This window comes from Cricetulus griseus, chromosome 10, assembly GCF_003668045.3.
Source record: "Cricetulus griseus strain 17A/GY chromosome 10, alternate assembly CriGri-PICRH-1.0, whole genome shotgun sequence".
NCBI classification, from domain to species: domain Eukaryota; kingdom Metazoa; phylum Chordata; class Mammalia; order Rodentia; family Cricetidae; genus Cricetulus; species Cricetulus griseus.
The window spans coordinates 29,650,302-29,674,024 of record NC_048603.1 but is presented as its reverse complement, the minus strand read 5'-3'; the positions used below and the strand labels follow the sequence as shown (position 1 = coordinate 29,674,024).

The 23,723-nt window shown below is 48.1% G+C and overlaps 1 protein-coding gene and 1 long non-coding RNA gene across 2 annotated transcripts in view; one reads left to right on the top strand and one right to left on the bottom strand.

Moving 5' to 3' along the window:
* Window positions 1-23,723, top strand: part of LOC107977165 (protein FAM83A) — a 28,117-nt gene that overhangs the window by 2,223 nt on the left and 2,171 nt on the right. Inside the window, exons 2-3 of the mRNA XM_027431654.2 lie at window positions 7,200-7,367; window positions 9,258-9,382. Coding sequence (XP_027287455.1) covers window positions 7,200-7,367; window positions 9,258-9,382 — 293 coding nt within the window. The remainder of the gene's footprint in view (window positions 1-7,199; window positions 7,368-9,257; window positions 9,383-23,723) is intronic.
* LOC103158925 lies at window positions 3,249-4,844 on the bottom strand. The gene is made up of 2 exons (XR_004771293.1): window positions 4,812-4,844; window positions 3,249-3,894 (listed from the first exon to the last, which is right to left on the bottom strand). It is a non-coding gene; the product is annotated as an uncharacterized LOC103158925 (long non-coding RNA).

The following is a 23,723-nucleotide window of genomic DNA, read 5'->3' as shown; positions in this document are numbered from 1 at the left end:
AGGGCTAGCTGTGAAATCCAGCTCTCTGTTTGAGTAGCCCTGTTTCCTTCCCCACACCTGGCAAGCCCAAGCCCTACTAATGTTCTTTGTATGACTCAGCATGTTATGGATCCTAGGACCCTTGAAAAGCAGCAGGTTTCATCTAAAAGTGTAGACCTCCAGGGCCACTAAGCAGGTAGCAAGACGAAGATAGTCTGGAGTGAGTAATGGTGACCTCTGACTGGGTTCCCTAAATGACCCTGTTGGCAGGGGTCTTCATTCATATTTATTGCTTCCCGTCATCTAAAGGCTGACTCTGTGACATCCTTCACACATGCAAAGCTCATATGAGCAAATGAGCACCCATTGCAACACACACACACACACACACACACACACACACACACACACACTCACTCACACACAAGAAGGCTTGGGACGGCCTGTTCCCACAGAGATTTCGGCAGAGATGGACAGATGGTGGATAGACTATCCCAGAAACAGGTAATAAGAAGAGATAAGAAAATTGGGCTTGAGTGCCCCCATCTCCTGGAACTGCAGCCCCCCCACCCCAAAGGACAGGGGAACAGGCCAAGGTGCAGAAGCCTTCTCCACCCTAAGAAGCAGGGATCCGCCCTCTTTTCTTCCCTTCAGGCTGAATTCCTGCACTACGTCCAGCCCAGGGCAGCCAAGCAAACCCGAGGTCTCCCTGCCTTAGGGAAGTCCCTGTCAGCTGCCTCCCCCTGAGGGAGAGGATGGGTGTATGCAGGGGTCAAGCTGCAGGTGAGGCAAAGCTCAGCTCCCAGGAGATGGTGACTAAGTCAGGGTGCTGAGAAGAGGCGTCCTCTGAGAGACAGAGGCTGAGTAAGAGTTTTCCAGGAGAGAAGGAAGGGAGAATTCCAGGTAGAGAGAGGTCAGGAGGGTCGGCTGGGTGGGGTGAGTGTGCTGGAGGTAGGGAGATACCACCATCTACCCAGTGGGACCCCAAGGAGTCAGGAGGGGACCAGGATGGAGGCTGCAAGGCCACCAAGTGTGTTGGGCAAAAGAGTGAGAAAAAATAGCATTTCCCAAGTTAGGTCACCCTTGGGTCCCTCGGGGCTTTGCAGTGTTTCTGTGACACACTGTTCTTTCTAAGTACTTATCTGCGTGGGGAGGATGATTTAATTACTCTCCCCTGATGTAGACTCTCACATGGGTGCGGATGGTCCTGTCTCTACCTCCCAAGTGCTGGCACGACAAGCATGTACCACCACACCCAGGTTATTCGATGCTAGGAATTGAACCTGGGGCTTTGGGCATGCTAGGCAAACACTCTATTAATGGAGCCACACCTGAGTCCCCCTCAACCCCCCCACCTTCTACTCTCAGTGTGGTGCAGTTGGCCGAGGTGAGTGGGGTGGGGGGTGGGGGGTGGGCGCTGCAGGGCCCTGTCGAGGCAAAAACCATATAAAGCATCAGGGGCTGTGGCTGTTAAGCACATGTGAGGTCCTGGTTTCAGGCCCCAGCACTGCACACAAACATACAACATATGAGGACAAGGTCATGCTGCCCGCCACCGCTTTTGAACACAGTTATTTCCTGAACCCTGTTATTTATTTTATAACGGCTTTGATGGGTGACAGTTTCAAGTAGCAGAAAAACATTATTCGGGTTTAGTTTCTCATCTCAGTAGGTGTGATACACATATACAAAAGTCCCTGAAGATCATGGGTAATTGTTAAGATACTCTATGTAGGTAAAGTAGGGTTGCATTCCTGACAGGAAAACAGAACTGGATTTTTTTTTTAAAAGATTTATTATGTATACAGTATTCTGGATGCATGTATGCCTGCACGCCAGAAGAGGGCACCACATCCCATTACAGATGGTTGTGAGTCACCATGTGGGTGCTGGGAATTGAACTCAGGACCTCTGGGAGAGCAGCCAGTGCTCTTAACCTCTAAGCCATCTCTCCAGCCCCAGAATGTTTCTTTTAAGTCTAGAATATTTCTTGGGTACCCTACATCCCTCAGGTTGTCACTGATGTACACAGACAGACAGGGGGACAAAAGGATGATCAGAGTTCTTAGGGGTGATGATGACATGGGTTTCCAGGATTGGGTGTGGGTAGCTCTGACCACATCCCAGCCCTGAGGCTATGGCTGTCTGAAACCCTGGATCCTCCCTGGGGGGCTGGGGACTGGTGTTGAGGAAGTCACATGAGACAAACTTGTGGCTAATAGGAGACACTCAGAGAACCTTCGCTGTTGCTACTGATCTGTCAAAGGCATGATCACAAAAAGAGCCCAGGACATAGAAGGCAAAGGAAAGTCAGACCAGAGAGCAGCATGGAGGGTCCCCAGGGCCTATCTATCTGCAGTACCAGCTCTGACCCCACCATCATCCCCGTCCCCTCCCACTCCTGCCCATCCACAGGTGAAGGATTTCCAGCCTGGAGACCTCCCAAGGGCCAGGACTTGGGGTCCACACTGCATGTTGCAGGAGCAGACACTGCCCCATCTGACTCGAGTCCCTTTCATGTCTCAAAACTGCAAGTTTCTGGAGCCAGCCTGTGAGGCTTTGCTTGCAAAATACCTTCCTTCTTCAGCATGAGGCTGCACAGGGGGCTTCCTTCTCTTTTCGTGAACCATATTGATCCATCGGGTTGGCCCTAACCGGAACACAGCCCACCTGTCCCTGTTCCTTTGGTTTATGCCATAGATGAGCAGGCATGAATTTTAATCCTCTTCTCTAACCCGGATTAAAATGGCAATCTTGCATGAGGCATTTCTAGCATTACCTATTATAGCTCCTTGCCAGCAGTACATGAACTAAGATCGATGCTTTAGCCTTATGTTAAGATGTTATCTGTCTCTTTGATAATGCTGTTATCTTCATCACTGGGCTTGTTAGACCCATCTTGCATGGTAACTATTCTTTCTTTCTTTCTTTCTTTCTTTCTTTCTTTCTTTCTTTCTTCCTTCCTTCCTTCCTTCCTTCCTTCCTTCCTTCCTTCCTTCCTTTTTTCTTTTGGTTGGTTTTTCGAGACAGGGTTTCTCTGTGTAACAGCCCTAGCAGTCCTGGAACTCACTCTGTAGACCAGGCTGGTCTCGAACACACGGAGATCCACCTGCCTCTGCCTCCCCAGTGCTGGGATCAAAGGTGTGCACCACCAACGCCCGGCTAACTACTTTTCTTGATTGAGCTGTTTTTTTGTAGGTAAAGAACTAAGGTCCAGAAAGGTTGGTGGCTTGTTCAGGCTGATATAAACTGACAACATGACCCCTCCATGGTACTTGAAGGTTTTACTGTAGAAGTGAGGAGTCCAGCCAGGGGCATTGAGGAGAATCCAGAGCAGAGGAGGAAGCAGACTGAACACGGATGAAGAGAGAGTATCAGGCGATAGAGACTGGAGCCGGCATAGTGAAATTAGCAAGAATGGCGGCTGCGCACAGTATAGCTGGGCCCTAAGAAGGATGAGTAGCTTGGGGGAGGGAAGGGCCAGGAGACTGCTGAGGGACCTTATAAATGTGTAACAAATACATGTGAGCAGTGACTGAGGGCACCTGGAGGCTAGCGTGGACCTTGATATTCCATAAATGCCACGGGTTTATCTTAACTGGAGAGTCGTAAGTCCCTTTTGCTGGAGCTAAAGGAAATGACCCCTTTTGGTAGATAGGAACTAGCTTCACAATGTCCAGAGGAATGCTGGCTTTTAAGTGACCATCAGAAATCCTCCTATAGTCCAGTTTGAGCTCATTCTGGAAGTTTGGACTTCCTTGTAAAGTTTGGGGAATTGGAGTTTCCTTTGGACTTGACAGTTTCCAGTAGGTCCTCTCAATGGTGTGGGAACCCTTTGTTAGTTTCCAGGGCCACCAAAACATCTCCCCACAGCTTTGGAGGCTTAGAGCCATGGGAAGTTATTCTCACACAGTTCTGGAAGACAAAAGCATGCAATGGTGGTACCTGCTGGGCCGCGCTCTCTCCAAACTCCAGGACGAAACCTTGCTCTCCTCACCCAGACTCCAGAGGCTCCAGGCCTCTTGGCTATCCAACTCGACTCTGGGCCTCTCTCTGATGCTATCTTTTATTTTTGCACAGGGTCAATGTAGCTCAGGCTGTCCCAGGCCCTGTGACCTTCCTGCCTCAGCTAAAATTGCAGTCTTGCACCATGGAGCCTGACTTCCTCTGTTACCTCAGGCCATTGGCCCACTGAGTAATCTGGGAAGAACTCGAGTTGAAAACTCTTACTGAAGTCCACCTGCAAAGATGCTTCCCAAATAAGGTCTCATTCACAGGTTCTAGTGATCGCGTTATGACTATGTGTTTGCATGGGGAAGGAACCACATACAGTTCAGTCCACGACACCTTTTAAGGTGATACTCCCCATCTCAGCCACTGTGTAGGGAACTTAAGAATAATACCTCAAGCCAGTTACTGGCCTCAGATTGATCTAGCTGGAAGCCCATCCCAACAGGGAAGTAAATAAGACAAACCTAGACGCTGTGCGCCCATCTTTTGCAAGCGTCCATAACCTAAATCAAGATGCCTTGACCTGTCCCTTCTGTCACTTTCTGTCCACACTGTCTCAGAGGACACCTCTGCTACCCTGAAAAGGGTGTGGTCTCTTCTGTCTGTGTCTCGGAAGGGCAGTCTTTATGTCAGAGCATAGAAAGAAGACCCTGGCCATTGGGCTCTTATAATTTACTATACAGACATTCAGCTGTGTGACACCAGGCAGAGTTCTAAGAGATAATGGGCCTCATTGCTCAAGAGCAAGTTCCCCATTGTCCCCGCCCTTGCACAGACACCCACATCAGCTAAGAAGTCATCCCCACACAGATCCCACTCACCTTGTTGGCCCACCAATGAGATGAGGTGTTCCTTGTCCTTACTACCTCCCAGCTGTTGACGGCTTTAAAAACAAAACAAAACAAAACAAAACAAAACAAAACAAAAAGCATCGCCACGGGACACATTGACACAGGCTTGTAATCCCAACACTTGGAGGCTAAAGAGGAAAGATTGCAAATCAGTGCTGGCCTTGACTGCACCGTGGAAGGAAAAGCAAAATGGAATGAAAAACACGCATTAGCGCGCGCGCGCACACACACACACACACACATCCATACCAGGTATGTACATTGTTGGTAACACGATGAAACAAATAGCTTGTGCTAGTTACTTGTCTCAATGTTATGACGAAATACCTGATAGAAACCAAATCCCAAAAGTTCTACAACCCAAGCTGGTGACCAAGTGTTTCAGCATGTGAGCCCATGGGGGACAAGTCACTGGCAAACAGCAACATCTAATGTTGAAGAAGAAACTCTCTATGCCCTTGCTGCCATGAATATTAGTTTAATCCGTGATGTCTACTGACGGTCATTGTGGAAAAGGACGACTGAGGTTATTTTGATTTTCTTCCACTTTATTCATTACTAACACACATTTGTTGAGCATTTATTATTCAGCGGGCTTTGCCTCAGACCACAAAGCCACCACTGTGTCTTGCCATTTTACCGCAATCATCAGGATTATCTTTTTAAATGGCTCCCTAATAATGGAATTGTCACTGTACCACCGTTCAGGAATTAGGAAGGGAATAAATAAATCCAACAAAGTAGAGGAGAAGATCTGTTGACACCCTTTGTGGAAAGGTCAGAAGTAGCTTGGCACACTCGGGGTTGAGACAGGAGGATGGATGGCTGGAACCAGGTGTTCAGGTGCGGCTGAGGACCTGTGGCCACTGCCTGGCCTAGCTTTCTCCAGGCGGGCTTCACTTTTGTGCCTGGTTTCCCAAGAGGCAGTACTCTGGATACCAGTGTCTTTAGTGCGCCAACTATGAGCTAAAGCCAGTAAGTGGAGGAACAAACAAACCAACCCCTCCTTTTCTCAAGAGCTCTCAAAATGACCTAGATCAGTGTTCATTAGAACAACTCTAGACCAGTCTCTGTGGTCAGGAAGGCATGTGATGCTCTCATTACCATGGCATTTTGGTCTCACGTTCTGCCTGTGACCAGTGGTTTTTCAGTAGCTCCTTCCAAATCGCCTTGGTAGAGAGCAGAGAAGAAAGACGATCCCTTCAAGTCTAATTGGGGTGCTGTTGACAGGAGGGGGAGGAATGGGAATTTGACGTCCTTCGTGGGACTTCTCAGAGAAGTTCTAAGGAGACCGACGATGCAGAGGCTTCTAGGAGACCAAGATTTCTGCATCCCACAGTCGTAGTTCTCTCTGCTCTAGTTTAAACATGGTTCTTCCACACAGGATTTTGTAGTATACGAAGTGAGGACTCTGGGGGGAGGGGACACACTTAGGGGGCAGTGAGATGATTCAGCAAGTAAAGAAGACTTGCTGCCAAGCCAAGAATTTGGGAGCCACATAATGGAAGGAGAGAATCCACTCCCCAAGTGGTCCGCTGACTGCTACGCGCACACAATGGCATGCTTGCATGTGTGTACACACACACACACACACACACACACACACACAGAGAGAGAGAGAGAGAGAGAGAGAGAGAGAGAGAGAGAGAGCAGGAGGGAGGGAGAAGAGAGAAGGAAGGAGAAACACAAATAAATGAAATTTTAAGGATCAAGAACATTTGAAAAGCAGTGGCTGCCAGGTGATGGTGGCGCACACCTTTAATCCCAGCACTTGGGAGGCAGAGGCAGGTGGATCTCTGTGAGTTCAAGGCCAGCCTGGTCTACAGAGTGAGTGCCAGGACAGCCTCCAAAGCTACACAGAGAAACTGTCTCTAAAAACAACAACAAAAAGGAAGGAAGGAAGGAAGGAAGGAAGGGAGGGAGGGAGGGAGGGAGGGAGGGAGGAAGAAAGAAGGAAGGAAGGAAGGAAGGGAGGGAGGGAGGGAGGGAGGAAGAAAGAAGGAAGGAAGGAAGGAAGGAAGGAAGGAGAGAAGGGGGAAGGAAGGAGCAGTGGTCACATGTACCATCTATCTGCCTCCAATGGCTGACACTACCCAATCCTTGTTTCCTTTCTCTCCTCTGAGCCTGCTAAGGTGCCATTTGTTTTCTTTTACCTCCCTGCTCCCCTCTCTCAAACTTCTTGGCAAGAAGGCATGTGCCCAGGCTGGCATGGTGGGCCAAGACAGGTGCAGGACCTCCCCTCCCCACCCTCCCCCTCTGACTCCCTGAGACCTGCTGGGAATTAGAGGTTTGGCTGAGCCCTGGTAGCACTGCCCTGCCCTGACTTCTCTGGTAACAGAGCCCTCTCTCCTGGCTCAGGTCCTGGTCATCCTGATGGATGTGTTCACGGACGTGGAGATCTTTTGTGACATTCTAGAGGCGGCCAACAAGCGCGGGGTATTCATCTGTGTGCTCCTGGACCAGGGTGGCGTGAAGCCGTTCCAGGAGATGTGTGACAAAGCCCAGATCTGTGATACTCATCTCAAGGTAGGGGCCCAGTGACAGGCAGGTCTAAGGGTATCCGTATCCATCAGATAGGACCGTGGCAGCTGGAGCCCCATGCCAGTATCTCAGGAAGGCTCTATATAGGTCAACCAGCCCTCTTCTGTCTTCTGCTATACCCTAAGGGTCATGCGGTTGAGAACGAGGACTGGAAAGTTCTAGAGGACATTGTTAAGCCCTGAGCTGGATGAGATGTCCATTTTTACCTAAATCCTTTGACCTTGAAAGAATGGATGGATGGATAGGGCCTGAGAAGTTTCAGGGCACCACCAATACCCAGTAAGCATTTTCTTCTCCTCCTCTCAGGGTTGGAAGCAAAGTTGGTTCACCTCACAGCACAGGGCAACCCCCAGGACCGGGTGGGGGGTGTCTAGAACTCCCTGAACCCAACAGAAAGTTGATGTTCTTCGTTCCTCTAGACCCACACACACACTTCCCGCTCCGGGCAGGAAGAAAGGGAACACAGAGATAAGACTTTAATGAGTCATGCGTTGACTAACACAACAGCATTGAGTCCAAGTCAAAGGGAAAAGCAGCCATAGCTTTCATGAATATGTCTAGCTAATGGATGGTCCTATGGGCTCCTTTTATGTTCCTCCTCCAGCTCGGACACATCTGTCTCCAAAATATTGCCCTCCCCACCCACTGACTGGGAGGCAGCTGAGTTCAGGGATCTCTCCCAAAGCCCCTGACTACAACCAGTCACTCAGGACCTGCCTGGCATTCCCTAGGCCTCTACTTTTTGGCAAAAGGTCATTATAATGGATTGAGAGAGTCAATGCAGGCCTTGCCTTCATGGACCACACCTACAGAGCAGTGGGTGTGTCCTCTTGCCACTGAGATGCTGGGAGGTGCTTCTAGAGGCCCTGGAGTGCCCTTCCCAGAGACTGGGAGCCAAGGACAGGCGCTGGTGGGATCCTGGCAGTATTCCACAACCCTTGGCCATAAGGCTAAAGTAAACCCCCACACATCCCCTGCTTTGTCGTCTCTAAAGTCTTCTTTGGAGTCTAACTGAGGCATGGGCGCCAGATGCTGCCAGGGAGACAAGATACTGAGTTAGGACTGCGGTTGTGAACACACCTTTTCTCCAAATGGTTCAGGGTCCATGGGGGCCTTCACAACACTGCTGCCTCTTGTCACACTGGAGTAGCTCTCTGAGCAGCTTAGAGTAAGGAACCCATGCCACTAAAGCCACCTATGGACTTGTTCCTTGATAATGCAAACCTTTTGTGGTCTATGAAGGCCTATACTAGGGCTCCTTGGTCATCAAGCCCTTGTGTTTCCTTTATTTGCTGTCTTATTTTCATTGGAATTCTATCCTTTTTTCCCCATTACCATCTATTGCCAGAGCAATGGGGGAGAAAAAAACTTAGAATACTAGGCCAACAAAGAATGTAAATAAGGCAGAATCTCTCCAAGCTTAGATAAAATCTTCGTGAGCATCCTTCCAATTTCCTATGCAAATTGTCTCGGTGTGTTGGGGCTGCTATAGCAGACTGTCATAGACTGGGTGGCTTATAAACAACCAAGATTTATTTCTCACAGTTCTGGAGGCAGAGAAATCTAAGATCAAGATGTCTGCAAAGTCAGTGTTGGGAGAGGCTCTCCACCTTGTTTGTAAATGCCTGGCTCGCTGTGTCTTCTTCATGTGGCATGTAGCTTGGGGAGCTCTCTGGCCTATTACATAGGGCACTAATCCCCTTTACGAAGCTCCACCCTTATGAGCCAGTGGCTTCCCAAAGGCCCTGGAACCACTACACAGGAGATTAGGTTTCAACATTGAATTGGCGGGGGTGGGGGAGGGGCATGTTCAGTCATAGCCTGCATCTTTATTGATAAACACAGTGAATGACACTCTCGCTTTACTTCAAACAGAACATTTCTATCCGGAGTGTAGAAGGAAAAGTGTATCGTGCCAAGTCAGGCAGGAAATTTGTTGGCCAAATCCAAGAGAAGTTCATCATCTCAGACTGGAGAGTTGTCTTATCCGGATCATACAGGTGAGGACTGGCTTCCTAGCCGTGATGGGCTGAGTGAGGCGCTAGCTGGACCCCAGAGGTTCCCAGGGTGTACATCTTCTCTCTGTCCCCAGAGGTCATCAAATAAATGGAGCAAGCAGCGAGAACTGTGGCCCCTTCCTGGTACTGAAATCAGACACAGTACCAGGAAGGGGCCCCTTGGGAATTGTTAGAAAGCAATGCATTTGTTTTGTTGTGTGTGGCATGGTCCGTTTTAGTTTTATTTTTTTATTTTGTAGCGTGAGTGCACACACGTGTGTAACGTGAGGGACTGTTCATGGAGCCAGAGGTTGTTTAGTCTCACCTTATCTTATGAGACAGCGTTTTGTTGCGGAGGTTCTTTCCTGCCTGGTCCTGCCGCCCTTCTCAGCCCCAAATGAACACATAGAGACTTGTATTAATTATTAAACTGTTAGCCACGGCTAGGCTTCTTTTTGGCTAGCTCTGTCTTAATGATTAACCCATAACTAATAATCTGTGTATTTCCCCGTGGTCTCCGCTTACTGGAGAATGCCTGGATCTTTGGCGACTACATGGTGACTCCTTTGGCGGCCTCTCTTTGCCTACCTTTCCCAGAATTCTCCTAGCTCCACCTAGCTCCCTCCCTCATTGGCCAGATAGTGTTTTATTCCTCAAGCAATAAGAGAAAGATGTATACAGAAGGACCTCCCCCATCAGGGTTTCTCACTGAACCTGGCAATCACCAAGGTTACACTGGCTGATCCGGGAGTTCCGGGCATCTTCCCAACTCCACCCTCCCTGGGACACATGTGACCACGCCTGGCTTTCTCACCTGGGTTCGAGGGGGTCCCAAGTGAGGCCCTCCTTGGTTACCTAGTAGGCTGTTTACTAACTGACACATCTCCTGCCCTCTAAACTTTTATTATCTCAGTGCAACGGATCTACTGAGATTTATTGATTCACACACAGTGCACCAATTTCATTGTGCAGTTTGGTTCTCCTTAGCTTATTTACATGCTGCTTGACCATCATCAACACAGCCGGTTATCATCGGGAAGAGCCCCCTTTCTTTCTTTCTTTCTTTCTTTCTTTCTTTCTTTCTTTCTTTGAGACAGGGTTTCTCTGTGTAGCTTTGGAGGCTATCCTGGAACTGGCTCTTGTAGACCAGGCTGGCCTCGAACTCACAGAGATCCGCCTGCCTCTGCCTCCCTAGTGCTGGGATTAAAGGCGTGCGCCACCAACGCCCAGCTCAAAGATGCCCCATTTCTATTGGAAGTCCCTGACCTCTTCTGCCAGCACAGTTAGTAACTGGTTCACTGGGCAACCACAGAGCTACTTTCTGTTTCCATGACTTGGCCTCATCTAGACTTTTTGTATGACTAGAACGATATATGTGGTCTCCTGTGACTGGCTTCCTTCACTCAGCGTAGTGTTTTGATGCAGTGCTGTTATGGGTGTACCGAGTTTCATTCATACATTCTGTGGTGAATGGGCATTTGTGCTGTTTCTACTTTTCAAACACGTCAAGTAATTCAGGTAAGAATCCCCATGTCAGGCCGGGTGGTGGTGGCACACTCCTTTAATCCCAGCACTCGGGAGCCAGAGGCAGGCAGATCTCTGTGAGTTCGAGACCAGCCTGGTCTACAAGAACTAGTTCCAGGACAGCCTCCAAAGCAACAGAGAAACCCTGTCTCAAAACAAAACAAAACAAAACAAAAAACCAACAACAACAACAAAAAGAATCCCCATGTGCCATGTTTTGTGTGGGTTATTTTAATTCTCATGAGTGTATTCCTAGTGGTGGCATTTCTGGGTATTAACTCTGTTTCCATCTGTGATGAGCGGATGGAGATTTACTCCAAAGTAGCTCGGTCATTTGGGCTTCTACCAGCAATGTCTAAAGGCACCAACCTCTCCGCTCTAGCGCAATGTTTGCTATTCCTCGTCTCTTTTATCCAGCCATCCTGGACATGTACATGCTCTCCCTTTGTGGGTCTGTATAGCATCTCCATGAGGGTTAAAATCGTTAAGGACTTGTTCTTTTGGGGCCCTTTGCATGTCTTTTTTTTTTTTTAAGAGTTTATTTATTCTGTAAACAATGTTCTGCTTGCAAGTATGCTTGCAGGCGGGAAGAGGGCACCAGACCTCATTATAGATGGCTGTGAGCCACCGTGTGGTTGCTGGGAATTGAACTCAGGACCTCTGGAAGAGCAGTCAGTGCTCTTAACCTCTGAGCCATCTCTCCAGCCCCTTTGCATGTCTTCTTTAGAGGTTCCATTTGTTTTGAAACACGTCAGGACTTGGACACTAAATGTCCTACTAGCCACTTAATGCAAAAATGCTGCAGAACCAGAGATGCCACTATGCAGCAGGAGGAGGCAAGTGTAGATGGAGGTTCTATCCCACCTGGTCCCACAGTTTATTTTAGCCCCAAATAAACACACAGAGACTTATATTAAGTATAAACTGTTTGGCCTATGACTCAGGCTTCTTACTGGATAGCGCTCTCTCTCTCTCTCTCTCTCTCTCTCTCTCTCTAATTATTAACCCATAACTACTAATCTATGTATGTATTTCTATATGGTCTTATCTTACCAAATAACGTCTGACATCCTATCTTCTCAATAGCTACATGGCGTCTCTCTGGCGGCTTCTCTCTGCCCTCCTCTCCCCAGCCTTCTCCTCGTCTGGTAGCCCCGCCTATCTTCCTGCCTCTCCTGGCCAATCAGTGTTTTATTCTTCAACCAGTAAGAGAAACATATGTACGATAGGACATCCCCCATCACTAAACTTCTAGCCAAGGAGAAGTGAGCATAAAGGGAAAGAGAAATGATGGGAGAAAACATTAAAAATGAGCTTTCTAGCTGGGTGGCAGTGGTGGTGGTGGCACTGGTGGCGCACGCCTTTAATCCCAGCACTCAGGAGGCAGAGGCAGGCGGATCGCTGTGAGTTTGAGGCTGCACAGTGAAACCCTGTCTTGAAAAACAGCAACAACAAAAGGCTTTCTTCAGTTTATTAATGTACTTTGATGACATTGTTTTTTCTGTTTCTTTTTTTCTTTTGGTTTTTTGAGACAGGGTTTCTCTGTGGCGTTGGAGGCTGTCCTGGAACTAGCTCTTGTAGACCAGGGTGGTCTCGAACTCACAGAGATCCCACCTGCTTCTGCCTCACGAATGCTGCGATTAAAGGCGTGCGCCACCAGCGCCCGGCCTTTGATGACACTGTTATCACTAATGCTTTAATAGCATCTCAGTCTCCTTGTGTAGCTGTAACGGAAATACCATAAACTGGGTAGCTTATGAGTAATATAAATTCATGTCTCACAGTCCTGAAGGCTAGGAAGCCCAGGGTAGAATTAGTAGCTAACACAGTGCCTAACCGAGACCTATTTCCTGCCTCTCAGACATTGTCTTTTTATAAGGAGCCCTGGGTACCTATCATCTAGACAAAAAAAAAAAAAAAAAGAAAGAAAGAAAAAAGAAAGTGACTCTACTGAGAAGACCTTGGATTACTGCCTCAAAGATCAGTCTTCCATCTCATCTTCAGCCAGCAGATTATAGAGAAAAGAGGAACAAACGCTGTCAGGTGGTCCACTTGGTCTCTGAGATTCTGCCAATGCTTGTTGGTATCTCTCCGTATAGTTAGTGGGAGGGAAGGCTCCCATACATCAAAGCTGCTGAGATTTCCATTCAGCTTTGGCCTGGTGTTTGATACATAGATAGTAGGTTAACTCAGCAACAAAGTATTAGCAGGGTGTAGTTGCTAAGCTACAAGTAGATTGCTTCCTACTGAGCGAAGTACAGATGTGCTTTTATAATACATACTATGAAGTGCCCGTAGCATTTTTACTAAGAAAAGCCTGGTTCACACCACACACACACACACACACACACACACACACACACACACACACACAGAGCAAATGGGATGAGGGAGGTATCTGTAGTCTTTTGTTTGTTTGTTTTTGTTTTTCGGGACAGGGTTTCTCTGTGTGGCAGTCCTGGCTGCCCTGGAACTCCCATTGTAGACCAGGCTGGCCTCGAACTCACTGAAATCCCCATGCTTCTGCCTCCCGAGTGCCGAGGTTAAAGGTGTGCACCCCCACTGCCTGTTGGCCCTGCTTTCTAAAGGTTCCACCGTTTCCCAAAGCAATGCCACCATCTGGGGACCAGAGTTCCAACAGACGGAGCCCCTGGAAGGCATTTCAGATTCAAACCCATGACTGGCACTTAATGTCACGAGGGCTCCACCCTCGAGACCTAATCACTGTCTGAAGCCCCCCCCCACCCCCCGCCCATATCATCCTATTAAATTTTTAACCTGTGAAGTTTCAGGAGACATCAACGTTGCCTTCTAACACAAGCATCCCTTTCCCCAGATCATTTATTTGCATAACCAGAGGCTGCTGTGAAACCCAATCAGGAGCCCCATGGTTGCTAAGGAGCCGTATTGCTATACATTGTTACTAAGTCTACATCCCCTGCAAGACTAAGTTTCTGTTTCCTAAGCCTAATGTATCCCGCAAACCATGTTTTTTCAGGCTACGCTGAACTTGTGACCCCATGACATATGCCCAGCCCGTTGCCTTGCTAAACTCCTGCACCTGTGGATATGATTGCCCTTTTGCCTTACCGGAATGTGTCTTCCCAGATACCTTGGTGACTCCCCTTCTTGCTCTTATCTAATCCAGAGGTAGCAGGCTGGAGCCCTGTGAGCTCCACCCTCCTGTCCAGGTGCATCCAACAGCCAATTATCTTGACAGCTGTTTTCTGCTAAGCCTAACCCTTCCCCTAAAAGAGACTTCAAAAGCCACTGAGGGGTTGCTTTCTGAAATCCTGGCTTTGGGAGAGGCAGCCAGCTGGCCAGTTCTAGATACAGGCTGCTTTCATCAGACAGTCCCGGAATTGGTTTTTGTTTGTTTGTTTTCCAGTTCTAACACAACTAACTTTATCCAGAGAAAGGTTTTGTTTGGTTTACAGTTTGGGAAGATTGGCCTGACCTCTGGTGAGGGTGGCCCATTAGGACAGGAGTGAGTAGGAACCAATGCTCACATCAAAAACCAGGATGAGAAACAGGAAAGGGCAGGGTCATGCTGCTTTTTTATCATTACTTTACTCGTGTATATGGGCATTTTGCTTGTATGTGTGTCTGTGTACCATGTGGTACCTGGTGCCTGGAGAGGCCAGAGAGGGCATCAGATCCTGGGGTTAAAGATGGTTGGGAGCCACCATGTGGTCCTCTGGAAGAGCATCCAGTGCCATGTCTCTAGCTTGCCCACAGTGTCTTCCAAGAGCCTGCCTCCCAATACTATCAACCTAGGGATCAAGGCCTTAATGCATGGGTCTTTGGCAGACATTCACCATACCCAAACTATAGTGCCACTGTCTTCAAACTTTCTGTTATAGTTTGACAGTTGCCCGTGATACAAAAATATGCCTAAAGTATGTTACTGGGCTCTTTTTTCTAATAGGTTTTCTGTACCCTGTAATAGGTTTCTCTGTCCAGACAGTAAGCCAGATCAAGTCAAATTAAAAAAGTAAAAGAGCAGGTTTATTTTTGGCAAAGCAACTCCCGGGTGAGTCCTCCAGCTCCCAGAGATTGAGGCAGGAGAAGGGGCAGGGGTGATGATGTGTGTGTCACAAGCTGGGTTTGTGCCCAGGTATGGTACAGTTTAGGTAGGGACTTTAGGGGTGGAGCTACTATGGTCCCCAAGAATGCGGCCCTGGACTTTTTGGAGCCTTCCCTTTGTTGGAGATTCTCCGAGGGGGGAGGTTTGGAGAGGCAGGAATGGGGCTTTCTCAGGGCCAAGCTGCAAGTTCCAGTCCAACGTTTTCCTATTACTGCTATTATTACATTAAAATTCACGTAACATGAAATTAATCATTTCAAATGTTTGATTCACCACACTGTACAACCATCACCATTTAGTTATGAAATGTTTTCATCACCCCCAAAAGAGCTCCAAATCCATTGAGAAGTCACTGCATTTCCCCTTCTCCCCGACTCCTAATGACCAGCGGTCTGCATTTTGTATGAGTATTATACAAAATATATTATATTTTGGGTATTATATAGATGAGTCATGCTCTATGTGGCATTTTGTGGCTGGTTCCTTTTACTTAAGATAGAGTTTGGGGAATTCGTACCAGCTGTGACATGCTTCAGAATTTTATCCCTTTGAGAGCTGAATAGTATCCCACTGTATGGATGTACCAAAGCTTGCTCAACCATTCACCCATTCACCGGGATGTTCTGTCCCCAGCATCTAACAGCGTAGAGTCTGGAAGCCTCACTCAGGCACTTTCCTTTTATTTATTTATTTATTTATTTTTTCGAGACAGGGTTTCTCTGTGTAGCTTTGGAGCCTATCCTGGCACTCACTCTGGAGAGCAAGCTGGCCTCAAACTCACAGAGATCCACCTGCCTCTGCCTCCCGAGTGCTGGGATTAAAGGCATGCGCCACCAACGCCAGGCTGGCACTTTCCTTTTAGAACTGGGGCTTTGCCTCAGTGGAGAGAGAAGAGGTGATTTAGTCAATGGCCGATGAGCTGGCAGTTACTCTAACCTGAGAATTAGAGCGTACCAATAAAATGTGCCTCGTAGAACCCATCAGCTGTTTCCTTCCACAGGACCAGAGTAGTTCAAGAGAATTATTACAGGGATGATGAAGAAGATGGCCCCTAAAGCATTGTATCCCGCCACCAATTCCATGCTGCAGGACAGACTGGCTAAAGCCAGGGTCCCAGAGAGGTGTCTCAGCTCCCAGGAAGTTCTGATTATTATCTCACTATTGAATCATCTGTGTAAGCGAGAGAACAGTGAAACCACTCAACTAGAGCACTCTGTGGGTGGAAAGAAAGGGTTATTGGGGATCAGACTGTCTCTCTGTGTGCGTGAGTGCTTGCCCTGTGTGTGTGTGTGTGTGTGTGTGTGTGTGTGTGTGTGTGTGTGTGTAAGAACAGCCTGCGAGTTAGAGGAGTGGGGCACAGGCCAGAACAGCCTGGGAAGTGACATGAGGACTGAGATCTCTTGCAGGCATGTCTGAGTCCATCTCGAGCTAGATGCTTATTGCTGGAAGGTATTGGCTGTAGGGCACAGACAAGGGAAGCAATGGCTTTTCCTGACAGATACCAGCTGCACAGGTTTCTGGGGAATGCTGAGTTTCGGTTTTCTTTCCTTTCTTTCTTTCTTTCTTTCTTTCTTTCTTTCTTTCTTTCTTTTCTTTCTTCCTTTTTTTAAGAAAGACTTTTTTTTTAGATTTATTTATTATGTATACAGCACCAGATTTCACTACAGATGGCCGTGAGCCACCATATGGTTGCTGGGAATTGAACTCAGGACCCACATTTCCAGTCCCTCGGTTTTCTTTATATTCTAGCAGTCCTCTGTTACACAGACAGAGCTCAGCCTGCACTGAGCCCTGACGTCAAGGGTTGTCATTGTCAGCAGCACAGCTTGGGGGGGGGGGTCCTCCTCAGACCAACAATCTGCATGCTTCCTGGCTTTTGTTCGTCTTTCCTATAAAATGTCAGTACTGCTAACAAAAGAGGTGGAAAGAAACAAAGAACTTCTCTCACCACAGTTCTGGCCTGACCTGTAAGTAAATTCACCTCCCTTCGCTCTTTCCTGTCTCCTGGTTTTCTTTTGCTATGACCACAAGGCACAGATTCCAGACTCTGCTAGCGGCTTTGGAAAACCTGTGAGGAGTGTGAATTCCAGGCTGGCCAGCCAACCCTGCTGCTGGAGTAGTGGGAATTCCAGCAGCAGCTGGGATCCTGGAATCTCCCCCTTCTCAGTGCAGTGTTGGCTGCACACATACTCATCGATAAACTGGCTAAGGCAAAGGCTTTTCTTTTTTTGACTTTTCATTTGAAAAACTTCTCTGGTTTTGTGGCTGGGCAATAGTGGTGTACGACTTTAATCCTAGCACTTGGGAGGCAGAGGCAGGAGGATCTCTGTGAGTTCGAGGCCATCCTGGTCTACAGAGTGAGTTCCAGGACAGTCCCCACATCTGGGGCTTAACTAGCAGTGTGGAATTCACCGATGATTGCAGGGCATTTGTTTGGGCTGTTTTCCATTTTGATTCTATAAACTTTGCATTAGTACCTGGCTGGGGAAGGATCTGGGAAGACAGGAACTCCTGGGGTTGCATACGTATATCCATTAACCAAAGCTCAACCTGTCCGTCAAATGCCCGAGGGTCACTTAACACCCTGAGGTCACTGTTTCCTTTTCTTTTTTTATTAATTAATTTTTTCAGCCCAATTGAAGTTCCTCCTCCCTCCTCTCCTCCCATTCCCTCCCCCAGCCTCCCCTCTGCCCACCCACCCCTCCATCCATTCCTCCTCTGATTCTGTTCAAAAAGGGACAGGTCTCCCATGGGTGTCAACAACGCTTGGCATATCAAGTTGAGGTACGACTAAGCCCCTCCCTTTGTTAAGGCTGGGCAAGGCAGCTTAGTATGGGGAACAGATTCCCCAAAGCCAGCTCAAGTGTTAGGGAGAGGCCCTGGTCCCACTGTTAGGAGTCCCACAAATAGACCTAGCTACACAACTGTCACACATATGTAAAGGGCCTAGGTCTGTCCCATGCAGGCTCCCTAGCTGTTGGTTCAGACTCTGTGAGCTCCTATGAGCCCTAGTTAGTTCTGTGACTTCTCTTGGCAGACACATTCTTTTTACATTTCTTTTTTAAGTCATCCTTGGCATGCTGATTTTATGTGTTAGTTTGTGTGTTGGTCCGATACTCTTTTCTCTGTGATGACTGGCTTGAGAAAGACAAAGGTCTGGCGCCTTCAAAGCAGTCCTGTTAGAACTGGTAAAAGCTCTCTGCCTGCTCTGGGGGACTCTAGATGATCAGCGCCGCAACACAGCTGTCAGGATGTCTGGCCCCAGACATGCAGTGGCCTCATAAGAAATTGCATCAGGCGAGCGTGTCCTGGTCCTGGTTGGAAGGGGCTTTGACAGCTTGTTGCACACAAGGGCCTGGTCACCCTGTGCTACACCCTTGGGTGTAAGGATTTTGGGAGACACCTAAAGGAGGGTATCCAGCATAATGGTGACAATCTGGGAAGAAGTCCCCATCAAGCAACATAACTTACTGACACCAAACACTTCCTACCACTGACTGCTTCAGCCATCCTGAGACCCTAACCAAAGGAGTCTCAAGACAGAGAAACTTAATCTGATGCCATAATGTCCAAAAATACTCAACAGCCTTCTCCAGATGCTGTTTGTGTTTCTTTAGTCTTAATCTTTCTAAAGTTGCTATCCTTGGTTTATCCTATTTAAAACGTTTTTGCATCTACGTGTAGGCATTTTTGCGTACGTTTTAGACTGTAGTTAGGGTGTTAATTAATTACGCAGGCTATTCCCTCAGAATGTCTGTCTCCCCGTTTCTGTTTCTTCTACCATCTCTTCTAAACACCAGTCATTCGGGGCCTGTTAGAGCTACCACCAGGACGAGAGAGAGGGTCTAGGAGCGTCGTCCTCAGGAAAAGTGCTGAGCTGGTGGATAGGGAGATTAAAAACAAAACAAAATAAAACATAATGGATGCTGTTGCTGAAGGGGCTGAGAGAATCTCAGCTGTTGGAGGGAGATCAGAACCGGGCCTGTGCCATCCTGTGCCATCCCCTTCAGCGTCAAGGGAAACGCAGTCTCCGCTGATCTTTAACTTCTCAAAGTGTGGCTCGTTTCAGCATCTAATCCCCAAATTGGCACTGTGCTGGCTTCTGAACTAAGTCAGCATAATCTTACCTGTCACATCTTCCCCGCAAAGAATAAAAACTTGAGCTTGTTGTTCCCTCTCAGCCTGCTTCCTCGTCCACACAGAGTGGAATGATTCTTTCTCCATTAGGCTGCTGCGAAGATAAAGTAAATGACAAGATCAGATACTTAGCTGCCTGTCATAAGCTGCACAAAAAAAGTTTGCTTAAGATGTTGGTATTAGGGCCGCCGCTGTGATGGCTCAGCAGGTAAAGTACATCTCACACATAAGCCTGGTGCCCTCGGTTCCATTCCTGGAACCCACAGTGGAAGGAGAGAAGGGACTTCTAAGAGTCGTCCCCTGATCTCCCTATAGTGTTGTGGAATGCACAGACACACACTCACACACACTCACTTTTTAAAATTTACAAGACACTGATATTAGATGATCAGAGTGACGAGGCAGGAGAACTGCTGTGAGTTCTGGACAGTCTGGGCTGCAGAGTGAGACCCTGTCTCAAAACAGACACAAACTGAAATGTACACCCTCGTGTATTGTGCTAGCTCTAACTCCAGGCGGGGTTTGTTGGACAGGGAGCTTGTTTCGACAGCCCAGCACACCCAGGTCTCCTATACAGAGTGATCCCACCCCTCCAATGGGTTCTGGTAAAAAGAAAAAAAATAGCTGCCATTATGATGAGCACGTTAATTTAATGACTTGTGGAGCATTATTTAGGAGATGAGGCCCCTTCCTGTGCCGCATCCCTTCTGTGGGGCTTACTGGAGGGACATGCCAGAGAACAGCCAGGTTTCCAGAGACAGTGTGTACCCAACAAAGCAGCAGGGCCAGGCAGCACTGGGCATATGTCCACGGGACCTAACCTAACAGTTCTTTCTTTCTTTCTTTCTTTCTTTCTTTCTTTCTTTCTTCCTTCCTTCCTTCCTTTCATTTGTTTATTTAATTTTTGTTTTGTGTTGTTTTGTTTTGTTTTTTCGAGACAGGGTTTCTCTGTGGCTTTGGAGACTGTCCAGCTCTTGTAGACCAGGCTGGTCTTGAACTCACAGAGATCCACCTGCCTCTGCCTCCCGAGTGCTGGGATTAAAGGCGTGCGCCATCACCGCAGGCTTATTTGTTAATTTTATTAATTTATTTTTTACATTCCAATCCCAGTGCCCCCTCCCTCCTCTCCTCCCGCTGCCCCCACTCCCTTCCCCCACCTCCCATCTGCTCCCCACAGAGGGAAAGGCCTCCCCTGTACAGAGTGACCCGACCTCTCCAATGGGTTTGGAAGTCAACTAAGTCTAGCAGCTCTTTCTTAATGGCAGCCTGGGGAAGGGAAGAGTCAGGCTGTTTACCCTGAACCTGTTTGGGCTGTAGAGAAGAGGGTGGGGTGGGAAGAGGGATGAATGTGGCGTTCCACGGAGTCTACGGAAACCAGGCTTGTCGCCCTGCATTGGTTAGGGCTGCAAAGAAGACGGGGTGTGCAGGCTTGGATGAGAATCCAAGAACGGTTATTTTGGTTTCCCGCCCTGGGAACTGAACCCAGGGTGTCGTGTACGATAGACAAATGCACTATCACTGGGCTACATCCCAGCCCTCTTTTTTTTTTTTTAAAGATTTATTTATTTATTTATTTATTATGTATACAGGGTTCCGTCTGCGTGCATGCCTGCACACCAGAAGAGGGCACCAGGTCTCATAACGGATGGTTGTGAGCCACCATGTGGTTGCTGGGAATTGAACTCAGGACCCCTGGAAGAGCAGCCAGTGCTCTTAACCTCTGAGCCATCTCTCCAGCCTCCTCCCCCCACCCCCAGCCCTCTTTTTACTTTCAATTTTGATACAAGATCAAAATTAACTGCCAGTCTGGCCTTGAACACTCTACCTTCCTTCCTCGGCCTCCCGAGGAGCTGGGATTATAGGTGTCTGTGACACTGTGACACCAGGGAAGGTTTTAAACATTGAAAATGTGAAATGCTTTTGCTTTAGAGTATGGCTTTTTTTTTTTGAAGGTGTTTGGGATTTTTCCCCTCAAGGTGAACATTCACCACTTACAGCCCAACAGTTGTATACTCCTAGGTATATATCAAGAGAAACTTGTCCACGTGTATGTGGGAGACACGTATGAGAAGGTTAAAATAGTACAGTTGATGACAGGAGCAACCCGATGCCTGCCTAATCAGTGAAACAGCCAACGGACTTGCATGGAACGGTCAAAAGGGGACAGCAAGAAGCAACACTGTGAACACATCTTAGCAATGCAGTATTAAAAGAAAAATCCTAAGAGGTTGCATATATGCTTAAAAACAACTAAAACTAAAATATTTGCTTTTAAAAATAAATAAGTATAAAGCATTATGTCTAACTCTGGACTAGGAAAGCAGTGATTGGTGGTAGGGTTTAGACTAAAATGTCCCCAACAGGCATTATCTGTTGATTATCTATGGTAATGGTGCTGTTTGGAGGGTTGTGGCACCTGTAGGGGCGGGGCCTCGATGGTGGAACTAAGCTAAATGGCGCTTGTCTTTGAAGGTTACGGCCTGGGCCTGGCTCTGGCTTGTTCTCTCTGCTTCCTTATCCACCCCATGTGAACATCTCTGCCTCCGTGAACGCTGCCATGCCTTCCCTGTGACACACTAAGATCCTTGACACTGTGAGCAGAGCCAAAGCTGTTGTCCCCAGAATTGTTTCTGGCAGTTTTGGTCACAGCAATGAAAGAGTAACTAACACAGATGCTATAGTCATTACACTGACTTTTCTAGCTCAGGACCCTAGGACAAGGGTGCTGGGAAGCCCATGATGGGAGGACTAGGTGTGGGCTAGGACCCAGAGGCTAGGCTGGTGACGTGGCTCAGTGGTAAAGGCGCTTGACATGCCAGCCTAATGACCCGAGTTCTATCCCCAAAACCATCCAGTGGAAGGAGAGAACCGACTCCTGAAAGTTGTCCTGTACATACTCTGCCTGCACTCATACATGATCATACATACATGTGTAACAATAATAAACAATACTTTAAAGGCAGCTAGCTTTCATTTCTGGCAGTGCTGATAACATTAGAGTTTTTTTTGGGGGGGGCAGTTTCGAGACAGGGTTTCTCTGTGGCTTTGGAGGCTATCCTGGAACTAGCTCTTGTAGACCAGGCTGGTCTCGAACTCACAGAGATCCACCTGCCTCTGCCTCCTGAGTGCTGGGACTAAAGGCGTGCGCCACCACCACCCTGCGCTGATAACATTATGTAAAACAGGAAAAGAAATAGACACATTGAATAGGCCAGGAAGGAGAGTGGGCCACCAAACTCAGCAAATAGTAAAAGACATACCCCCCCCCCGCCCCCGGGTTTGGTGAAAGAAGTGTATGAACCCAGTGATACATAGGTTCAGAGTGAGTAGGGTACCCAGGGGATGGAAGGGCATGATGGGCCTAAGGTTCTCAACCTGTGAGTCATGACCCCTTTGGGAAGTAAATGACCCTTCCACAGAGGTCACATATCAGATATCCTGTAATCATTATGATTCATAAGAGGAGCAAAATTACAGTTACAAAGTAGCAATGGAAATAATTTTATGGTTGGGGTCGCTGCATTAGGAAGGCTGAGAACCAGTGATCTAAGAAGTTCCTAGGGCGTCACTGGGCTTGTTTTGCAGAACAAGGTACACACCTACGTGTCTTGATCTTGTCTGATTCCAAACAACACTGCAAGATTGGTTTCCCAGTGGAAGGCAAGCCTCATTGTTCTCCTCCTCCCCTGCCTCCTGGCTGGCCTGCACTCAGCCCTCAGAGGCTGGCATCTCTGCTGTGGGTGCTCCCGGGTGGGAGGAGAGGGTTAAACAAAGCGTCCCAATTGTTCCAAGGATTATCGTGGCCTGTGTGGGCCTGTTCACAGTACAGAGAACCCCACCTGGGGTCTGGGGCCAGGGCTGCACAGCAAGGCAGGCTGGGGGCAGAGGCCCTTCCTCGGAGGCCTGTCCCTCATCAGTTCTGGCACTGCCCACACCTTGGGGACTCCAGCTTTTTCTGACTGTCCCCCTGCACTGTTCCCTCCTCTAGCAGTGGTCCACTTGGGTAAGTAGCCTGGGATCCCCAGCCTTCTCTTGGCGGGGCATCTCCCCTGCCCTCAGCTTCTCAGGAAATCAAGGTTTTCCATCCAAGATGGAAAAGCATTTGCTAGAATAAGAAACTCATTAAAAAAAAAAAAAAAAGAAAAGAAAAGGCACAAATGTCCCAGGAATTTTGTTTTCACTTCAAACCTCTAAACGGAGAGCCAAGACCTGTCCTCGAAGGTGTCTGTCCCTGGCTGTCTGGGAGATTCTCTTTCATAAACTGCAGCTGTAGTTACTGGGTTCTGGTGGGCTCACCCTGCATTCTCAAGAAGCAAAATGCACTAACCTCATTCAAGAGCACTCATTCATTCATTCATTCATTCATTCATTCATTCATTCGGCGGGGTCTTGTCGTATAGCCCAGCTAACCTGGGACTCAGAGTCATTGTCCTTCCTCTTCTTCCTGAGCGTTAAGGCCAGTGCAGCCTCTCTGGGCCTGAAGGGCAGCCTAGATTGTCCTGGAAACACAGCAGGGCCATCCAGCACTCAGTCCCCTTTTACCCGTTTGGGGAGCTATTGCCCTAGCTGATAGATGTTGGCAGGAGGCAGGGGCCC